Source organism: Dermacentor variabilis, chromosome 3 (genome assembly GCF_050947875.1).
Source record: "Dermacentor variabilis isolate Ectoservices chromosome 3, ASM5094787v1, whole genome shotgun sequence".
In the NCBI taxonomy this organism is placed as follows: domain Eukaryota; kingdom Metazoa; phylum Arthropoda; class Arachnida; order Ixodida; family Ixodidae; genus Dermacentor; species Dermacentor variabilis.
Genome location: NC_134570.1, coordinates 107,581,944 through 107,602,628, shown reverse-complemented (window position 1 = coordinate 107,602,628; position 20,685 = coordinate 107,581,944). Strand labels below are relative to the sequence as shown.

The 20,685-nt window shown below is 45.7% G+C and overlaps 1 protein-coding gene across 3 annotated transcripts in view; it reads left to right on the top strand.

Annotated features, from left to right (window-relative positions):
- Positions 1 to 20,685, top strand: part of rudhira (breast carcinoma-amplified sequence 3 protein rudhira) — a 73,879-nt gene that overhangs the window by 10,200 nt on the left and 42,994 nt on the right. For 2 of the 3 annotated variants that reach the window (XM_075686111.1, XM_075686108.1), the window contains exons 6-14: positions 5,161 to 5,224; positions 5,526 to 5,633; positions 6,670 to 6,746; positions 6,988 to 7,064; positions 9,280 to 9,363; positions 9,996 to 10,442; positions 11,441 to 11,534; positions 13,467 to 13,613; positions 16,606 to 16,632. In XM_075686111.1, the coding sequence (XP_075542226.1) occupies positions 5,161 to 5,224; positions 5,526 to 5,633; positions 6,670 to 6,746; positions 6,988 to 7,064; positions 9,280 to 9,363; positions 9,996 to 10,442; positions 11,441 to 11,534; positions 13,467 to 13,613; positions 16,606 to 16,632 (1,125 nt within the window). The remainder of the gene's footprint in view (positions 1 to 5,160; positions 5,225 to 5,525; positions 5,634 to 6,669; positions 6,747 to 6,987; positions 7,065 to 9,279; positions 9,364 to 9,995; positions 10,443 to 11,440; positions 11,535 to 13,466; positions 13,614 to 16,605; positions 16,633 to 20,685) is intronic. The other variant, XM_075686109.1, reaches the window with a different exon arrangement.

The window sequence follows — 20,685 nt, the reverse complement described above, 5'->3', positions numbered from 1 at the left end:
TATTGAGTCGTTCTGTCAGTCCGTTCGTTTGAGGGTGATACGCTGTTGTCTTCCGGTGGGCGGTACCACTTAGACGTAGAACAATATCTAAAAACTGGGCCATGAACGCAGTACCTCTGTCCGTGACGACTACTGCGGGAGCGCCATGCCTTAAAACGATGGATTCCAGAAAAAATCGTGCCGCTTCATCTGCTGTTGCCCGTTGCAGGGCACGTGACTCGGCATATCTAGTGAGATAATCCGTGGCAACGATTATCCACCTATTACCAGTAGTAGACGTGGGGAAGGGGCCCAGAAAGTCCATGCCTACTTGTGCAAATGGTGTGGCCGGTACGTCAACAGGGTGCAGTAAGCCGGCTGGTTTGACGGATGGCGGTTTACGACGTTGGCAATCCAGACATGTCTGAACGTAACGTTTAACGACCGCAGTAAGTCTCGGCCAGTAGTAATTCTGCCGAATCCGTGCCAATGTGCGAGTGTAGCCCAAGTGCCCAGCAGTCGGCTCGTTGTGGCAGGCGTGTAAGATTTCACGTCGAAGCGGTGATGGAACAACAAGTAAGTAGTTGCTGCCGCTAGGCGAGAAGTTCTTCTTGTAGAGGACGTTGCGACGCAAGCAGTATGATGCCACCCCTCTTGCAAAGAGCCTCGGCACGCGGTTGGTTCGTCCTTCGAGGTAATCAATAAGCGGCAGCAATTCAATGTCATCCCGTTGCTGGCGTGAAAGATCGGCAGTATCCACGAGTGCCAGAAAAACCGTGTCGTCATCGTCTTGTGCTGCCGGCTCAACAGGAGACCGAGAAAGGCAGTCAGCGTCTGCGTGCCGTTTTCCCGACTTGTATGTAACAACAAAGTCGAACTCTTGGAGTCGAAGACTCCAGCGTGCGAGCCGGCCGGAAGGATCTTTCAAATTAATGAGCCAGCAGAGGGAATGGTGGTCACTAACGACGGTGAAAGACCGACCATACAAATACGGACGAAATTTCAGAACTGCCCATACCATTGCGAGGCATTCTTTTTCAGTGGTGGAGTAGTTAGCTTCGGCTCGGGATAGTGTCCTACTGGCGTAAGCAATCACCTTTTCGCTGTCGCCCTGCCATTGTACTAGCACCGCCCCTAGACCGACATTACTAGCGTCTGTATGCAATATCGTCGGGGCTTCCTCATCGAAGTGTGCTAATACCGGAGGCGATTGCATGCGTTGCCGGAGCTCGTGGAATGCCCGCTGCTGGTCTTCGCCCCAAGTAAAAGGCATATCTTCTCGGGTGAGCTGAGTTAACGGCCACGCGATGCGCGAGAAATTCGCAATAAATCGCCGGTAATATGCACAGAGTCCAAGAAAACGTCGCACGGCTTTTTTGTCTGATGGAATCGGGAAATTAGCGACGGCGGCAATTTTATCCGGATCAGGTCGGACTCCTTGGCTACTGACGACGTGACCGAGGAATTGGAGCTCATGAAAACCAAAATGGCACTTCTCAGGCTTCAAAGTAAGACCGGCAGAGCGTATCGCTTCAAAAACAGTTTTCAGCCTTCGTAAGTGTTCGTCGAACGTTGCGGAAAAGACAATCACGTCATCCAAGTACACCAGGCATGTTTGCCATTTGAGTCCGGAGAGCACAGTGTCCATTAGACGCTGAAATGTTGCTGGCGCCGAACACAAACCGAAAGGAAGTACCTGAAATTCATAAAGTCCGTCAGGCGTCACAAAGGCTGTTTTCTCACGGTCTCTCTCATCCACTTCGATCTGCCAATAACCGCTTTTCAAGTCCATTGAGGAAAAGTAGCACGAGTTTCGCAACCTATCCAAGGAATCATCAATACGCGGCAGTGGATAAACGTCCTTCTTTGTGACCTGATTGAGCTTCCGATAGTCGACGCAGAAGCGCAGGCTACCGTCCTTCTTCTTCACTAAAACTACAGGTGATGCCCACGGACTATTAGATGGTCGAATAACGCCATCTTCTAGCATCGTCTTCACTTGTTTTTGTATTGCTTCGCGTTCCTTTGGGGCCACACGATAAGGGTTTTGTCGGATGGGTCTGGCGTCGACATCAGTAATGATGCGGTGTTTCGTAAGTGGCGTTTGACCAACTCTTGACGCAGAGGAGAAACAGCCCTGGTACTGCTTGATGAGCTCAAGCAGACGGTTCCGCTCAACGGCCGTTAACGTCGGATTAACGTCTACAATAGGTGCAGCTGTGTGGATTGTAGAGGCCGACTCCTGCGCTAAGTGGCAGTCTTGTATTTCTGTCACTTCATCGAAATAGGCGACAGCAGTGCCTCTAACGATGTGTCGGCGCTCCCTACTAAAATTTGTCAGCAAGAGTTCGGCGCTTCCGTCGATTACATTGATAAGTGCTCTGGCAATGGACACACCGCAATTCAGTGCTAGCGCACTGATGTGTTCCGCTACTCCAGTCCCACTTTGCAGGCTGTCACAGCGCACCTGTACGAGGGAGCAACTCCGCGGCAAAAGTATGACGTCGTCCGCGGCAATACGTAAGCGAGGTTGTTGTGGCTTCTCATGGGTGACGTTATCCGAACTCGTGGCAAATGTGACGCTTCTGTCACGGATGTTAATCACGGCGCCGTACTCCCGTAGGAAATCCATGCCCAGTATAAGTTCTTTACAACACTCAGTAAGGATGACGAGGGTGACGACGAAGGTTGAACCGGCGATTAGGAGTCGGGCCGTGCATTTCCCGACAGGTGTCATCAACTGACCTCCGGCGGTTCTTATGTTGGGCCCGTGCCATGGTGTCTTCACCTTCCTCAGTTTGTCAGCGACCTGTAAGCTAAGGATTGAAAAATGCGAGCCAGTGTCAACCAGAGCGGCTATTTCGTGGCCGTCAATGCAAACGATGAGCTCGGCGCTGACGATGTCAGTTACGTCTTTCGTACTTCTATTCGTCGTATTCGTCGTTGTGCTGGGCGTCTTTTTCGTCAATGTAGTCTTCACGTCGTCGTTCGTCGATAACGGGGGATGTGGAGCAGTTAGAGTATTGGCAACCTCACCCCCGGAGGTCGCTGCGGCTAGTTTCCCCGTCGAGGGCTAGGCGATCTGCCCCTAGTGACGTCGGCAACGCTGCGACGAGTCGGCGAATTGTGGCGCGCCGGAGATGGAGAAGGAGAACGTGGTCGGGGCGTCGTCGTATTTGGTGGCTGACTGTTCACAGGAGCGTCGTTGTAAGCGCGTCGACCGTCGTACGGAGAATAAGCATAGTTGGCAGGGAAGCTTGGTTGTTGAGCGGCGCGATAGTTGTTCCATTTGCGGCAAACTCTATAGACGTGTCCAGCTTCACCACAATGGTAGCACACTGGTCGACGGTCGACGGTGCGCCACAAATCGGTTTTCCGACGCTGGTAGTTCGGCTGTAACTCTCCATGGAGCCAAGGGGTGGCGTGCGCATGTCGAAAATACGGCGTTGTTTGTGCTGGCATGATCGGCGGGGTCGGTAGAGTCGACGAGGGTGACGATGTCGGCTCTAGTTGTGGCGTAGGTGGTGTTGTAGTTATGGGTGTCAACGGCGTTGAAGTTGCGTTGAGTGGCCGGCGAACAGCTTCCGCATAAGTGAGGCGCCGCGGAACGTTGCCACAGTCTGGCGCTGAAAAAGCTTGCCGGACTTCCTCCCGGACGACATCAGCAACAAAAGATAACGCTGGCGTCGGTTCCGTAGGCGCAACCACAAAGCCGAGCTGCCGAAGCTCTTCTCGCACCACTTCGCGGACAACTTCACGCAGAGACATGTCGTTACTCGCAGCCAGTACGGAAGTGTTCGCCGTCGAGTTGCCCATGTCATGCTGGCGGTATCGTTGATGCAGGGCCCGTTCAATGGCTGTAGCCTCTTTTGTGAACTGTGCCACTGTTGTCGGTGGATTTCTCACAAGGCCGGCAAACAGTTGTTCCTTCACTCCTCGCAGGAGATATCGCAGCTTTCTTTCCTCTGGCATGTCTGGGTCTGCCCTACGGAAAAGACGGGCCATGTCTTCCGAGAACATAGCAACACTCTCATTGGGCTTTTGAACGCGGATTTCAAGGAGACGCTGCGCGTTTTCCCTCCTGTCGATGCTTGAAAAGGTATCCAGCAGCTGTGCGCGGAAGTCGTCCCACGTGGCAAAGCTCCTCTCCCGGTTTACGTACCACGTACGAGCATTGTCCTTCAAATAGAAATAGACACTCGAGAGTTTGTCCGCCGAGCTGGTCTTATGGTTATACTGGGCGACGCGCTCGAACTGGTCGAGCCAATCTTGGACGTCTTCAAAGGCATCACCATGAAAGCTCTCCGGGACCATAGGATTCTGTAGTGTTACTTGCGATGGAGCTGCGGTGGCCATGTTATTTGTAGGAGGCAAACGATTTCTCGAAGTTTCTTGCAGGGGACTGGACTCGGGCGCTAAGCCTAGCAGGCGACGACTGAAGCGGTGGACCGGTGTTTCGATGCGCGATGGTGATTCCGGGCTCGCTCGTCGGCTCCGCGAAGGGGTGCCAAGCATGAAGAATACCCCGCACCTCCACCAGTGTAACGACGTGGGATCAACGAGTATGCGTAGCAGCACCGCCAAGAAACGCACTTTATCAGTCGTCCAAGGGAACAACAACAACGTCTTCTTCGTTTTCCCCCGCTTCACCTAAAAACCCGCGCTACTTCAGCGTCGTCCCCACTGGCGCATACCCGCTGAATTATCGTTCTGCCAAATATAGTTGCGTCAATATATATATATATATATATATAGTAAGTAAAAGGAAAAACAGAGAGAGGTGTACATGCACAATTTGTACTAGGTGTTTTTGGTCTTAAGCAATTGGCACTGTGGGTAAAGCAGAATTTACTAAACGACCACCCCACGTCTGCGCCACAACAGTTGCAGGCAAAAACAGCTGATTTCCCTCACTTGCATCACATAGAAGCTTGTTGCTTCATTTCCTAATGTACTCCTCATTTCACTTCTTACTGGTATTTAGGCCTACACTGTAGTTTCATACTATTGTTTGTACATGCATTTCTTGTCCATACATTAAGTGTGGCTTAATGAGGTTTTGCTCTGCATGGTGCACCCACTGTTTGTGTAATACCATGAAGTACAGCGCCCTTTGCCTTTATATTAAAAAATAAAGGAAACTTTCTCGTCACATGTTGCTATTTTCTTTTTTATTAACAGGCAGTTGTGGCAATGACCCGTTTGCATCAAAGAGGCCACTCGTGGCTCTTTGCGACAGCTCGAGGTAACTGGCCGCAACTTCTTGTTGCAGTTGTTGCAGTTGTTGTTGTTGTTGTTCTGTGTGTGTGTGTGTGCGTGTGTGTGTGTGCGTGTGTGTGCTCGCGTGCGTGCGTGTGTGTGTGTGTGTGTGTGTGTGTGTGTGTGTGTGTAAATTAACTGACACATGCATTTCTTCGTGCCTGTCGGCTGCAGCAAATTAACAGCATGATGTTGCACATGAAAACCATTTTATAGTCCACACATTCGCGACAGTCATTGACCTGCTTTCACCCTTCTCTCCTCTTATTTTCCCCTGGCTACCTCAGTCCTGCGCAGCAGTTTTGTTCTGTTAGCATCGTTTCCCTGAAGACCATGGACCAGGTTCACAACATCAGGTTCAAAGAACCCATCAATGAGATTAGAGCCAATAAGAGGTGAGACACTCGCAGTGGCACTGCTATTTGGGAATGCACGCATTTGTATTGACGAAGCCTCACTGTGCTACAAATCTGCTTTTGTTTGATAATAGGCCCTCATTACATGCAACCACTTTATTCAAGGTACAGTCAGAACTTCGATGTAACAAACACGGGCCTAGTATTTCATCAGGCCTTCATTATCAAATGTAATGAAGTACTAAGTCTAAAAGGTTTCTCACTAATAATATTTTTGTGTTGTACATGACTTGGTTATAACAAGGTTAGACTATGGTTGGGATAATGTAAAACTATTCCAATTTGTCTTTCTTTTTTCTCATACCAGTCTAGAGCGCCAAAGAGTGTTGTAAAAGATGTACTGGCACATCACTGCAGTTCGTTGGGACTTGCTGTACCACTTGATAATGGCCAACTGACGAGGTAGATGCCCGCGGATGTCACCGGAATTTGCGACTGTCCTTATGCTACTCGCCACGGTGACATAGTAGCTATGATGTTCTGATACGATACGCAAGGTCATGGGTTCGATTCGCAGTCGCAGCAGCCACGTTCCAATTGAGAAAGAATGATTTGATTTGATTTACAAGCTCTCGTGGTGCTGGACGGCACTTTCTGCATTAGTTTGACTTTTTTAGGACTGCTTTACTTTGAATAAAATATCCCCTATAACGAAGTCCATTTCTTGTCCCAATGTCTTCGTTATTATTGAGGGTTTACTGGTAGCACTTTTAATTTCACCCACCGCAGTAATTTAGTGGCTATGGTATAGCGCTGCCGAGCTCAAGGTCTTTGGTTCACTCCCAGCCGTTGCAGCTGCAGGGTGATAGGGACAGAATGCAAAAATGTTTGTGTACATAAATTAGGTGCATTTTTAAAATACCTAGGTCGTCAAAATTAGTTCACCCTACAGCAAGCCCCGTAATCAGATCGAGGTTTTGGCATGTAAAACCCCATAACCTACTTTTTAACTTTTAATTTTACTTTATTGTGCCCTGTATAGTTTGTTCTAGTTGCATTCCTTTTTCCTCTGCAGAGTCCTGGTCGTGACCTTCCAAGACAAAATTTTTGTGTACAATGCTTGCACCTTTAAAGAACGCTTTTGTATTACTGGTAAGTATTTCCATTTTGTCCTTTATTTTTCTTGTCACATGCTTTTCTTTTTCTAGTACGTGATTCAAGGAAAGGCATTTTTTTGTTATTTTTTTACATAATTCTTTTCTGGTATTGTGTCTGATGAAAAGAGTACACTCTTTCTTTATTGAAAAAAAAATGACCTTTCTTCCGGTGTGCTTCCTTTAACAGAAATGTCCAGATGTGCTCACTTATGCTTTTATGAACTCTAAATGTGCAGGTTGCTTTCCTGTGTCGGGGCCAAATGTCAACCCAATTGCTCTACATACTCGATGGCTAGCTTTTGCGGACAAAGCGGTGAGTCACTGTTGTGGGAAACATAAGCTTTCTTGGAAGTGATGAATACATTTTGAAGTGAATAGCCAATTTTATAGATGCTTAACTTAATCCTTTTGCGGTTAAACAAAATGTTGGGGTACTGCATAGCTATGAGGATGTCAGAAATTAGTAGTGAGGTGTATATATTTCAAGTGATGTAAGATCAATGCTTTCCCTTTTTCATAGAATCATCCCTCCATTCAATGCACCTGTTGCTCAAATGCACCAACTTTCACGTTCTGTCGTTAAAAACAATTTCAACTAGGGAGTTGACCTTGCTTGAATTGCCTCCTTACGTCCTTGTTGCTGTCAATTCCTTCAACTCATTTGCGATTGCTCAATTCCTAATGCATTTCACATCTGGCATTCTAGTACACTTGACTTCTGGCAGTACAACATCCTTTTAATTTATTTGTCATCCTCTCTGGGGATTGTGTGAGGCTTTACAGCATCATACACTACTCTATACAGTGAAACCTCGTTAAACCGTAGTTGACCGGAGCTGGGGAAAGGTACGTACTAAACGGTAGTACTGTTTAACCGGTTACCATGAGATCGCCCACTTACCTGTCGAAAACGGAACTCAGAGACAGTGCGATGAAAGGGGAAAAAACATGCAGTATTTATTCACTTTTAAATGCGTTATTTTCGTTCGATGCCGCGGCCGCCTAGCACGAGGACGACAGCGGCCTCAAACTTACTGAAGCTGCGTGCCAGCTTTTCAGCCAGCCTCCTCTTCTCGGCAAACACTCGCATGGCAGATTCCTCGTTGGCGTTACGTATTCACCGTGCACTTGCGCAGTAGTGCTGCAGAAGTCCCGGGGGCGCCTTTTTTATTGCCGGGTGCCGGAGTTCGGAATAATTTTCATTTGGAATAGAGTTACGTTATCGCGCCCCTATTGTCGCGATGATTGCATTCATGAGGCTGACGTAACGAGCAGCTTATGCCACTGTCGGGCCTGAATCGCCCGTGCTATCGCTTTCCGTGTCGTCCTCGTCACTGTCGCTAGTCGACACTTCGGCAACAACACAGGCAACGATGACGAAAAGTCGAACCTCGTAGCCGACATTATCTTCGCGGTCGCAGCAGCGCTGCCGAGCAACTTCGCATTCCAAATGCCACACACTGTAGTCAGCAGCAGATCCCTGTTGCGTGTCAGCGCCGACTTCTTCGTGTCACGTTCGATAGCACGGACAATGTCTAATTTTTCTTCTATGCTGAACACCCAGCATCTTTTTTATCCAAGTTTCGGAACAACACGAGCCCTCGCTTGCACAACGCCATAACGCTCTCTGGCACCGCGTCGAAATGATGTTGATGTGGCTTCACGCGCAAACGCACAGGGCGCTTGGAGGCCGTTGTTCCGATCTCTGAGGTGTGTTGTTCTGCCGGGCCGCCCGATAGAGACGGCACAGCGCCGCGTTTGCGCGACGAAAAGTTGAAACGTTACGTTTTAACCGATGCATACGCAATAAGCTGGTACGGTTTATGCGGATACGAAACACGTTATGTTCAATGGCCGTTGAGTCGGGGATTTGACTTTACTACTTTTAAAACGAAACTACTGTTTAAGTGGGCACGGTTTAACGAGGTTTTACTGTACAATGTACGGATGGTTAATATGAGCATCCCTCATGCATACAAGAATACAAAAGATCCACTAGATATAGCAGAAAATATGCTGTCGTTGGCAACACTGCCTAGCTTTGCACATTAGGAGAGGGGGGCATGAGAGTCTTTGTTTCGTCCCTAGAAGTATACAATATGGTACACTCTTAAAAAGATAAACTAATAAGTAAACAAACCAACATAACAAACATGTCAACTTCTTTGGAAAATGTGCTTTATATGGTGCGTTAGCTAGACCTTACAGGTAAAAAATTATTGCTAATGTGTTCATGTGAAAACTGATCTGTAATCAAAAACAAAATAAAGATTTGGTGTTCCTTTTAACAGCGGAGTGTACTGTACATTTCTCTCTAGGCCATTTGAATGTAGGTAGCTTTAGTTTTATTGCTGTTGCTGATTTGCATATGGAGGAATGGTGGTGGTCAGCAACATGACTCATGTCATGATTTTGCAGTTTGAATGATGCATAGGAAATGTCGCACCTGATGTCAGTCAGGGCATTCTTATCTCACTGCTGGCCCTTTGTCTTTTACCTGAGTTGGGCTGTTCTGTGGATTATTCCAGCTTTTTCCAGTGCACCAGACGAGAGGTGGGGTCGCTGGCGAAGGCACACAGTCATACACAGCAACAGTCATACATGCTGCCAAGGTAGGCTGGATAAGAGCTGTTTGTTTTTCCCGACGAGAATCTGTTTTTTGAAGTGATCAAGTGAAAGAATGTTCAAAAAGACCACCTCTTGGTGTTATTGTCTTCGGGCTCTTATGGCCTGAATTTGTCATGAATTGAACTGCACACATAGTTAAGATGAAACCTAGGATATGGCATAGACAATTTTAATCCGCCGCAATGACTTCGGGGATGCGGCATTCTGCTGCTAGGTGTGAGGCTGTGATTTTGATTCTTGGCCGCATTCTGATACTACATTCCATTAGGAGCTGAATGGAAAAAAAACACACTTGTGCACCCTATATTTAGGTGCATAATAATTGTTGAATTCTAATTACGTGATTTAATATAATTGCATTTATTGAATAATTTAAATACTTTCATTCTAATTTTTCTACATTTATTATTTCACCCCAGGGCGTGCAATTAATCTGGCACGCCCCACTACGTTGTCCCTCATGGCTTGTGTGTTGGGTTGGGGCATTAAACCGTATTATTTGATTTTCATTTGATAAGCCATGAAGAGCAGCCATAAGTCATTATCTTGGGTTATAGAGGCAGTAACGTAAACCAACTTTCAACTCCCTTGTCTTTGTTTTCTGTTCCCTTTGTAGACGCTGGGCAAAGGGCTGTCCCTGTTCGGCGAAACTGTGGCCTCGAGCCTGACGGGCCACAAAGTGCCGTCGACAACCACCAGCTCCAAGAAGGACTGCCACCGGCTGGGAGGTGCTCTGACTGGTGGCCTGGGTGGCGCAGCTGGTGCTTCGATCGCCACGTGTTGTCCCGGTGTGGTGTCGGTTGTAGATGTGCTGGGTGTGGCAAATGGGTCGTTCAGCACGGAAGAGGACACCGACACCGAGGGCTTGGTGGCACACTTCCAGGCACACCATGGGGAGCCGCTGTCGGCGCTCCACTTTGACCCAAGCGGCGTGCTCTTGTTCACAGCCGACCGGTTGGGTCACAACTTCCACCTGTTTCACCTCATGCCTCACCCGGGTGGACCCACCTTCGGCAGTGTCCAGCACCTGTACACCCTCCACCGGGGTGACACCACCGCTAAGGTAAGTCTCGGCGACGTACTGCAGGAGCTCTGTTGTCGATCATCTGCAGAGAGTGGAAAATGTTCAGGACAACAGCATTTACCCTCCAGTGGGTGTACCTAATTTACAGAGGAGAAAGATATCACAGGCCACTGCACCAGCTCTGAAGTGATGATGATTTCTGATGGAATCCTCTTCAAAGCAAGATAGAGGGGGGGGGGGGGGCAAATAGTAACGTAGGCTGTGCGAGCTACTTAAGTGTTACCATGTCGTAATCTACCACTCTGCCTATCTCAGCTTTTAACGTTACCTATGCTTGTGAGAATCCCTATCTATCCCTTTTATATTTTCCACCAATACTGTGTAAACATGTGTTGCTTATCTCCATGTCTAACCAGTTAATGCTCTTGTCAGCTTTGAATCCCAGTGCCTCTGGAAGGCAGATATTCCCTGCAGTTCGAGCTGGGCAAATACCTTGGCATTCCATTACAATGTACTGAAATGCCAGCTCGTTGCAATGTGAAAATTGCATTGTTAGCATCTTGTGGTGGCAAAAACAAGCAACAGACCTGCAACCATCCTATTGCCACATTTGCTGTGATAACCAAGCCTGCTTATGTCTTATCAGTTCCTTCCTTATCTTTCGTCCATTACTGCAGTTTTCTTTGCATGAAGCTACTCAATTGTTTACTCATGGAGGCGCCAGTGAGAATTTGCTCCTCGTGTTTCCTGCCCCGAGACTTGAATGTTGTGCACTTTCAAAGTTTGATGTGATGAAACTCCGGAAAGTGCCAGCTTCTTTCTGATTTATCAAGCTGTATTATTTTTTGGTGAGAACAAAAGTGTTTTCTCCCTTTTTGAATGTGTACTGAACATTGACCACTCCAGTTTTGAATCTTCCTGAAAGGCTCTTGTCATGTCGTTTGAATTTGTTAGCCCAACAGGAGCAACGTTGTTGCGCATCTGACTGCACGCTAATTTTATAAAATAATTTAAGACATGTGCCCTTGTTCCTCCAGATACAAGATGTGGCGTTCTCGTTGGACAGTCGGTGGGTCGCAGTGAGCACCCTCAGGGGCACCACTCATATATTCCCCATTACCCCCTATGGAGGTGAGGATGCTATACTTTTGCACGGTCACTGCAGTGTGGTTTGTTTATAGCAGTATCACTGATGACAATAGTTGGTTACAGCAGTTGGCTTTGCAATGCATTAAAGGGAGTTAGGGGTTAGACTGGTAGGTTTAAAAAATGCAATTTTGTGTGTTTATTTCAAATATGAGGTCAATCTTTTTTTTTTTATCTCGTTCAGTTCCGATTTTATGCAAGTTTCCTTTACGTAATTTTCCGGAAATATTTGTGAGAAATCTGCTCCTCGCATCTCACTAAGCGTGGTTACAGTGGGGTTCCGTATGGTTCGAGGAAACCAATAAGACCAACATTATTGCTCTGGCTATCCTAGAACAAGAGCTACAAGGCTTTGAAGAAAAGACTTCCAGAATAACACTCTTCCGAGTATACTGACTTCAAAGATTTGCAACTCGCGTTCTAGGTTAGATAGCCATGATAGCCAAAAATACAGTCGACTAGGGTCTAGCAATCAGTTTTTTTAAGGTCGTATTCAACACCCAACCCAGCATTTGGCAGCCCTTTCGCAAAGCAGAGTCTGGAGGTCAAGGCCACTCATTCACCCCGATAATCTTTTGACAGTGATAGCTTTTCATTGTAATTGATGGGCGTTTGGAGCTGCCATGTGTCATAACTTTCAATGCATTATATAGCTTGCCCTGGTATATGTAGTTCCTACTAGAAAGCCACCACTGTTGATCAGTAGTGTGCCATTGCATATTCTGTATATGTCAATAACAATATAAAAATGTATGCAGAAACTCCTCTGGAAGGTGTCTAAGTATGCGTGAACATTGTGCCACTTGCTCATCTCCACACAGCCTGCTGTCATTATCACTGTTACGAAACTTGATCCGACCAGTACAAATGGCAGCGCTGCGGCGACACGAACTGTTGCTCATGGTGGCATAAGGTGAATTGATGATGCAAGCAAACTATTGCAGGTGGCGGTGCCAGGCGTGCTGATGACATTCCGATCATTATAAACCATTGTTGCTCTTCAATGCCCTATACATGGGTGTCAAACCATCATGAACCGTGATCAACCGCACTGTGACGGTGGTTGTGTCTGGCGTGGCCGCGAGGGCTGTATCTTGAAGGTTACCTGCGATGGCGACAGAGAGCACCGACTACTGACAGTCTCGTCTGCTCTGTGTTCTCGCCGCTGAGTTCTAGCGGAGAGAGACCTGTGGGCCCCAATCTTGAAAGTGTTCTGCAATGGGGGCTTGTTGCAGCAAGTGTGGACAGATTCATGTGCTCTGTCTTCTTGCCGCATAGTTCGCATTAAAGTGAGAGGCAGCACAAAGTTGAATTCACTTGCTGCTGCGGGTGCTATGTTGAAAGCGACCGTCTTACAGGATAGACAGACAGTTTTATCATTGGGTAAGCATAGAAATGCTTATGCATTCAGAATTCCAGAATAATTTGGCTATTTGCTTAAGAGTTGGGTACAATGCTTGTCCTTTGCAGTCAGTGCACTTGATTTGGAATGTATATGCAGAGTGAACATTAAGCACTAATATAGGCAGCAGGCCCACCACCCCTAAATCCACGACCTCATGGGGAAGAGGTATGAGAATTTCAAGGTGGCGGTTCCACTTGCCTTTCAGTGTAGTGTCCTTCCTGGCTTCTGTCATGGTAAAAGTAGCTTTCTTGGTACTGTTCAAGAGGCAGTTACCAATACAGCTCGCACGAGTTTTCTCTTTCGTGCCACTTTAAGAACTGGACGAAGCACTGTTGACATGCGAAATGAAACCATGCAGAACAAAGTAAGATTTGTAAGGCAGTGAGCCTCTGGAGTTGTGTCAGCACTCGCTATCGTTGCTTTGTTTTTTGTGGCGGAAGCTGGCGAATCCTGTGTACTTTGAGCAAAACAGCAATTTTTAAAAATTTTTCTTGCTCTTCTCTCTGCCTTAGGCCCCATCACCAGGAGAACCCACACCTCCCCCCGAGTTGTGAACCGGCTGAGCAGGTTTCACAAGAGCGCAGGCTTGGAAGAAATCCAGTCTGCCCCTTCTACCGGCCGCAACAGCCCTGTGCTCTCGGGAAGCCCCAGCTCTTCAAGTGAGCACAGCCATTATTCCTTCTTTTCACGGAGTTCCCTTCCTCGTTAGGACTGTCTCAAGCATATGCTATAATGTCCTACTATATTGTGGCTGAAGTACAGTCAATTCCGGATATATAGTACTCAAAGAGAATCGCGAAATAGTATGAAATATTGATAATTCAAAATATGAAATAAGCCTATCTGAAGCTTATCTGAGAATTTTGCACTCCTACCCGCCATAGTTGCTTAGTAAGGCCATGGTCTTTGGCTACTAAACATGAGGTCGCAGGATCGAATCCCGGCCACAGCAGCCGCATGTCGATGGGGGGCGAAATGGGAAAAACACCCGTGTACTTAGCTTTAGGTGCACGTTAAAGAACTCCAGGTGGCGCAAATTTCCGGAGCTCCCATTACGGTGTGCCTCGTAATCAGATTGTGGTTTCGGCATGTAAAACCCCATAATTTAATTTTACAATTTTTTCCGCACAGTTTCCCGAGATTGTGAAAAGTGATTTGCTTCTCCTAGGCCGCAGTTGAAGCCATAAACGTTTATCTATTTTTTTCCTCACGAACGTTGCAAGTCGCTCCTGCTGCGTAATGGTATTTGCAACACTACCCCTAAAAGCCTGTGTCGCCCTGACACGAGACTACGGGTCGTTGCACATTGAGGTGCTTGTTGTGTGTTTTCATTCAAGATAAGGTAGAAATGGATGCACAGCGCCAATCTGGGTGCACCAAATGGATGCACCAGGTGAAATAGACGCATGCCGCCATCAGCAAACTTGTACCACTTGAACATTCCCGGTCACGTGTTCGTTACAATGCACCATTTAATTGGACAATTGTTGTATGTGGGCAACGAGTCGAGAGCACTTGTGTCAGTTTTCGAAGTCGGCGTCGAGTTGGAACTAGTCACTATAGCTTCTCGACTGCCCTAAAAAGTCTGCGTGTCTCTTCTAGTTGTGTGCCGCTTAGCACTCCTGTGCCTCGTAGCTGGTACGTCCCTTTGTTCTTGGCCCTTCCCCTCCGGCCCCTGCGTCGGTGACTGCCAACACTACACACATGCTGTTAATTTTGAAAGTCGACTTCAGCTTACCGAACGTCCAAGTCAATTCCCACTGACGTGTAACTGTATGAGCCAAATGAAATGCATTCAGCGCGGACACGCAAATTGCAAAGCTATAAGTATTGCATGCCGTTGACACAATCCTTCTATAAGCAATGCGCATGATGTACACATAGTGCGTCACTATACTTTTGCATTGTATTTCCAAGGGGATCATACAACTGTTCCGCAAAGACAGTAATTCGATATATATGAGTTTGATGTATCTAGGATTGGCTGTATTTCTCAAAACACTGTTACCATGAAGTGTGGGGGTTTTGTTAAATTCAAACTTCACTGTAAACATGCGTCCAAGTGGAAGTTGGGGTCGGATTCATTTTTCCTGCTCGTGGAATCCTAAAATGCCATTCGGCGAAAGTCTTTGTCTACAACCAGAAAAAGCCGTGAGCACAGCATTGCCATTTTGGCTTTCGGTGCCCAATGCCACTCGCCTAAATGTCGTCCACGCTTTCTTGCGGTACATGTATCGGACTGGAAGCCTTTTAGCGTTCTTAAAGCACAGTGGCGATCTGCTCTTGCCACTAACGAATGGCTGTAGTTTGCACAAGCCATCCATATCTGCATCGAACAAAACTAAGGGCGCCCTGCTCATTTCCTCCACTGCCTTTCAAATTCAATCTCATGTTTGACAGCATCTGCCAAAACAGTGCCATTTCAAATTTGTTGGCATTAAATATTTCCGATGGCGCAAAAAGCCCACTTCCAGGGGCACGGCGCGGCGTAGCTTACAATATATTGAATGTGGCTGTGAACCGGAGCTTGATGTGCACATAGTATGTCACTATACTTTTGCATTGGATTTCCAAGGGGATCATACAACTGTTCCGCAAAGACAATAATTCAGTATATCCGAGTTTGGTGTATCTAGGATTGACTGTATTTCGGAAAACGCAGGCACATTGTTTGTATGTGTGGTTACTGAATTTCATGAATTTCTCTGGCCTGGTGTCACATGTTTCTTACGACAACAGAAAGCTAAGCCAGTGTAATGTAGGGATGTGTTTTGCTCGATTCTATTCCTTCTTTATCATCCATCGTTCACAGCCTCCCGATTCCAGTGATAATGTGGGCGGAGTGCCGCTAGGACCACTGACAACGTACAGAAAGGAATACCATTGTAATAGATTTTATCTTTACTGTGTTAAATTAAAGCTTAGTATTTCTTACGAACTGCAAAATTGGTGTGTTATCTTAGCCCTGAAGGAGTTGGTACGATTTTGTAGTGCGTAAGGCAACCGTACAAAACGCAAACACAGGAGGAACTGAAAGGACAACACAAATGTCAACTATTAACTGAACGGTCACACACTGGTTGAAAAGATTAGAGACACAAAAACTATCTGCACATGCTCTTGGGAATGCAGCTTATCAAAAGCCTTGACATAACGAGCATGGCTATAATGAAATATCAGATATAACAAAGTATATTTAAAAATTGTTGCGCTGCTATTACAGTGTAATAGATATATGTTTATAATGAATATTGGATGTAATGAACCTATTTTTGTGTCTAATGCAACATCACTATAACAAACTTCGACTGTGGTGGCAGTTTCAACACAAATGTTGAACCCGAATGGCGTTGGTGTTGTCCTTTTCGTTTTCCTCGTGTCTGCATTTTGTATGTCTGCCTTTTTACACCATGATGTATTTCTTGCTAAAATTTTTTGCGCACTTCTTAGGATTTGCAAAAGTTAAATCAGGGAAAGTTAAATCGTGGAGTCTGTCTAGTTCAACAAGACATGAAATATAAGGTACGTTATTTTTTTTTTCCGCAGTATTTCTTTAATTGTTGGCTGTGGTGTGTTGACGGCAGTGTCGTTTGATGTTGCCACACGTGTTGAGTCTTGTCTCTTTCTTTTCTCGTTTTTTCGTTTTTGCAGCTGACGCAGCAGCTTATCTGTTTTGGTGTAAGCTCTCCTTTACGGTATATTTTCAGTTTGCAATTGCTGCTTGTGGAATTTTCTGGAACTGCCCCAATAACTACTCATCAAGCTGTAACATGTGGTGATGCACTGAAATGGGCTGCCTTTTAAGCATAAGCACATAATGTAAGCTATCTTCGGTTGTTTGAGATATGCCGAAAAACCAGGAGATGTTCAGAGAAATTTCTGCCCCTGTCACATGGGAAGAGTTGATGCCATTTGCATTTACTGTACATGGGGATATTTAATATTAATAGATGAAACCAGCATATGCAATCGAACTAGCTAATTCGAACAGCTAATTCAAACATGTTTCAGAAGTTAATGCGTACTCTCCAATGGAGAGTATTGGGAAACAAATGTGCAGGAGCAGCCAAAGCAATACAGTATACAAAATACAATTGTTGAGTTTTTAAGAAATTGTTCTGTCATAATATACTACTAAGCTGATATATGTATTACATGATCACCGACAGTCAACTGCTTCTGCATGCTCATTCCGTTGTGGCATGCCGGCCATATTGACAACACATTAGACTTGTACCTGGTTCGAATTTTGCCTAGACTTCGTACGCATAAGTGTCACTTGACTGCTTACGTAAACATGACTTGAAAGTTTTACGATTACTATAAATATGCAAAATTGACGTTGACGAAAATATGTGTACAGTGGAACCACGTTGATATGATCCTGTTACATACAATTTCCCAGCGTCAATGTTCGCGATCGAGAACACAACAAATGACCCAATTAAGTTATGCTTATTTTTTACAGATTCATATATTCCCAGAAAACGCTGTCTTTTTGCACCACTGTTCAGTATATCACCAAACTGCAATCGTATGGCACATTTTCCAGCTGCTAGATTCCATGTAAACCCGCCGTGGTAGCTCAGTAGCTATGATGTTGGGCTGCTGAGCACGAGGTCGCGGGATCGAATCCTGGCCACGGCGGACGCATTTCGATGGGGGCAAAATGCAAAAACACCCGCGTACTTAAATTTAGGTGCACGTTAAAGAACCCCAGGTGGTCGAAATTTCCGGAGTCCTCCACTACGGCTTGCCTCATAATCAGAAAGGGGTTTTGGCACGTAAAACCCCATAATTTGGATTCCATTTAAACAAGAAAAGGTGTGAGGCACATGTGATCGAGAACAGTAGCTGCCCTTTGCAGCAGCTTTCTCATAATACTTGCCTGCCTGTCTCACGTGAAAATGCTAGTGCGTACTAACTTAATTATTTGGTACTAGCAAATCTCCCGGGTTGCCACCACACCGCATTCATGGCTATCACCGCCAACCCTGTTGCGATAAGCGTCTCCACTTATCTGTTTCACTGCACATGGGCCGTCGTGCCCTTGGAAGTCTACTGCATGTATTTAATAGGCAATGACGCAAATGCGCCACCATTCTCTGCTGGAGGCCACGCAAAGGGAGCGTCATGTATCGCTCTGGTGGCATCGTAGGCATCGTATTCCGATGCTGCTCACCAATATGTATTTACCGTCGTCGTCTTGAAACATTCACATTAGAAAAACGACAATGCACTGGCCACTCATGCAATAATTCGTGCAACAAGCAACACTTTGAATTACGTAGATGTCAACCGCATTTGGAATCTGTCAGTTTTTCTACTGACTTCCGATCATACTTTTTCTCAGTAGTACATTTCTTTCTCTCGTATTTTTTTTCTCCAAAACGTATGAACGAGGTTCTGCTATACTTCGGAAAGTTTCACACGCACGAACGTTACTGTTTCTGTGTCATTTGCCCTGATCCATCGTGGCTGTCATATTACACCAATGACATTATTTTTGTTGTGTAGTACTGCTAGGACCTAATGTAATTTGCTGTGTGAATGTCGGTACCTGCAAATGGCATTATATTTTTTTGTAGGTGAACAGTGGGCAGGTAAGGGATATTTCGAGCTTGGAGCTGACATTTCAGCAAGGGGATCTGTTGCCAAGTGTTAGCGAAGGTGGTACCCTTGCAAGAATGTCGGCTTCAGCCTGACATGTTCGAGACTACTGTTCGTCACGTTAAAAGTATTCATGTTACGATGAACATCAGTTTTGTTCAAAATAAGTTTTCCTGTGTGACAGAGGTATTTTTAAGTTGCCTTTTCTGCACGAATTGCAGTGTAAGAAACTTGCATTAGAAAAAGAGGGGGGGGGGCACAATACAGGAAGCATGTATGCACGTGCCATTTTCCTCTCCTTGCTTTAAGCACATGAGCTTTAACATGATCTGTGCTTCGAATGCCAACTCAGTGATTTTTATGCAACAACCTACTACAGAAAGGTGCTAAAAAGCTAAACTCGCAAAGCTTAGTTCTGCATGAAATCTTGTTTACAGGAGACTGTGCATGCTAAACACTGCATGGTAGCATACAAATCTATAAAGAAACAAAAGGAGGCACTGTGTGTGGCATGTCAAGATGGGGAAAAAAAAAATGGTTATAAGCACTGACTCTGGACTAGACCTCCTGTGAGGTTCTTGCCAGATCTTGCCAGGCATTGGCTAGCTGCACTGGGTTCTTAGTGGTCCTCGAAACCCTTCAAAAACCCTTGAATGGGAAACTGCCATCTTCAAAGCCTTTGAAGCCCTTACCTCTTCTTTTACCGCTATAAATGTGCTGATTTTCTGTGCTTTTATGTTTTAACATTTTATTTAAATATGTATTAGTGGCAGCATACACTTGTAATACATTAAGTTATATCCTGATCATTGGTGTGCTGAATGAAAGTAAGGCAGAAATAATTGCTCAAGGAGTTTTGGAGATTTCTTATGTGAAACTTCAAAGAATCACCTCAAGAAGCATGAATGAAAGTAATAATTTGCTTATTTAGTAAGTGCTGAGAGTTAAAAAGAAAATCTGGAATATAAAACATATGCACCCTGCTCCTGGTTTGCAATTTCTGTAAGTTAGACCACGAAAAAAAAGAAGAATACGCAGATTTGGTGCCTTTAATATTAGCCATAGTGATGCCCATGCAATGCAAAAAAGTAATGGCTTTGCAAATGTGAAAACTTTTTTTACTCGGTGCAGCAAGCGTCTGGGTTATTTTTCACTGCGTTCTTTAGGCTCTTGAACCAATGATTGTCGGGTTGGGGAGCATGCAGAAGCCTCCTCATACTTTATTATTGTGTTCGATCGGCTGTTCTGTGCAAGCAAGCTGGTCTGGTCACGCACCTTAAGGTGGTGCTGGAGCCTTTACGTGCTTTATGCAGTACAGTTAAGCCTCGATATAACGAAGTCAGTAAAGTCAGCACTTTAACGAATGAAAAAACCAGTCAAAAACACAAAGGACGAGAGGAGAGGTTCACACCACAACGACTGGTCTATCAACTGAGGTTTATTTGAATCGGTGTAGTCCCAGCAAGGCCAGCAGAGCATGCACAACTGCATCATCGCTAATCACATAGCATGAAAAGACAAGAAACGCTTCTATTGTGACCGACCTAGAAATTCAAATTCTTTTTCAAGTAAGCGCACCGAGGTTGTACTAACGCAGTCATCACCTAATAAACTGATGTAGTACGCTTCCAAGATTTCTCGTTCTTTGCCCTTGCCCCTACTAATTTCTAGGTCGGTCACAATAGAAGCGTTTCTTGTCTTTTCATGCTATGTGATTAGCGATGATGCAGTTGCGCATGCTCTGCTGGCCTTGCTGGGACTACACCGATTCTAATAAACCTCAATTGATAGACCAGTCGTTGTGGTGTGAACCTCTCCTCCTGTCCTTTGTGTTTTTGACTGGTTTTTTCGTTCAAGTATGTACCAACTGGCCCAGATTTCAACCCTTCAGCACTTTCCTTTGTCATATCGAAATTTAGCTGTACAGTCAATGTTCAATTTTCAGACTCCCTAAGGGCTGCGAAAACGGCCAAAAAATCGGGCAGGCCAAAAAAATTAATGCATGCCTTTTACTGCCCCTAAAAACTCAAATCAGCACAGGCATGTTCGAAAAAGCTCTAAAGGCCTGCCAATACACTTATTGCACGTGCGTATATTTGAAGGGGCCCTGAACCACTTTTT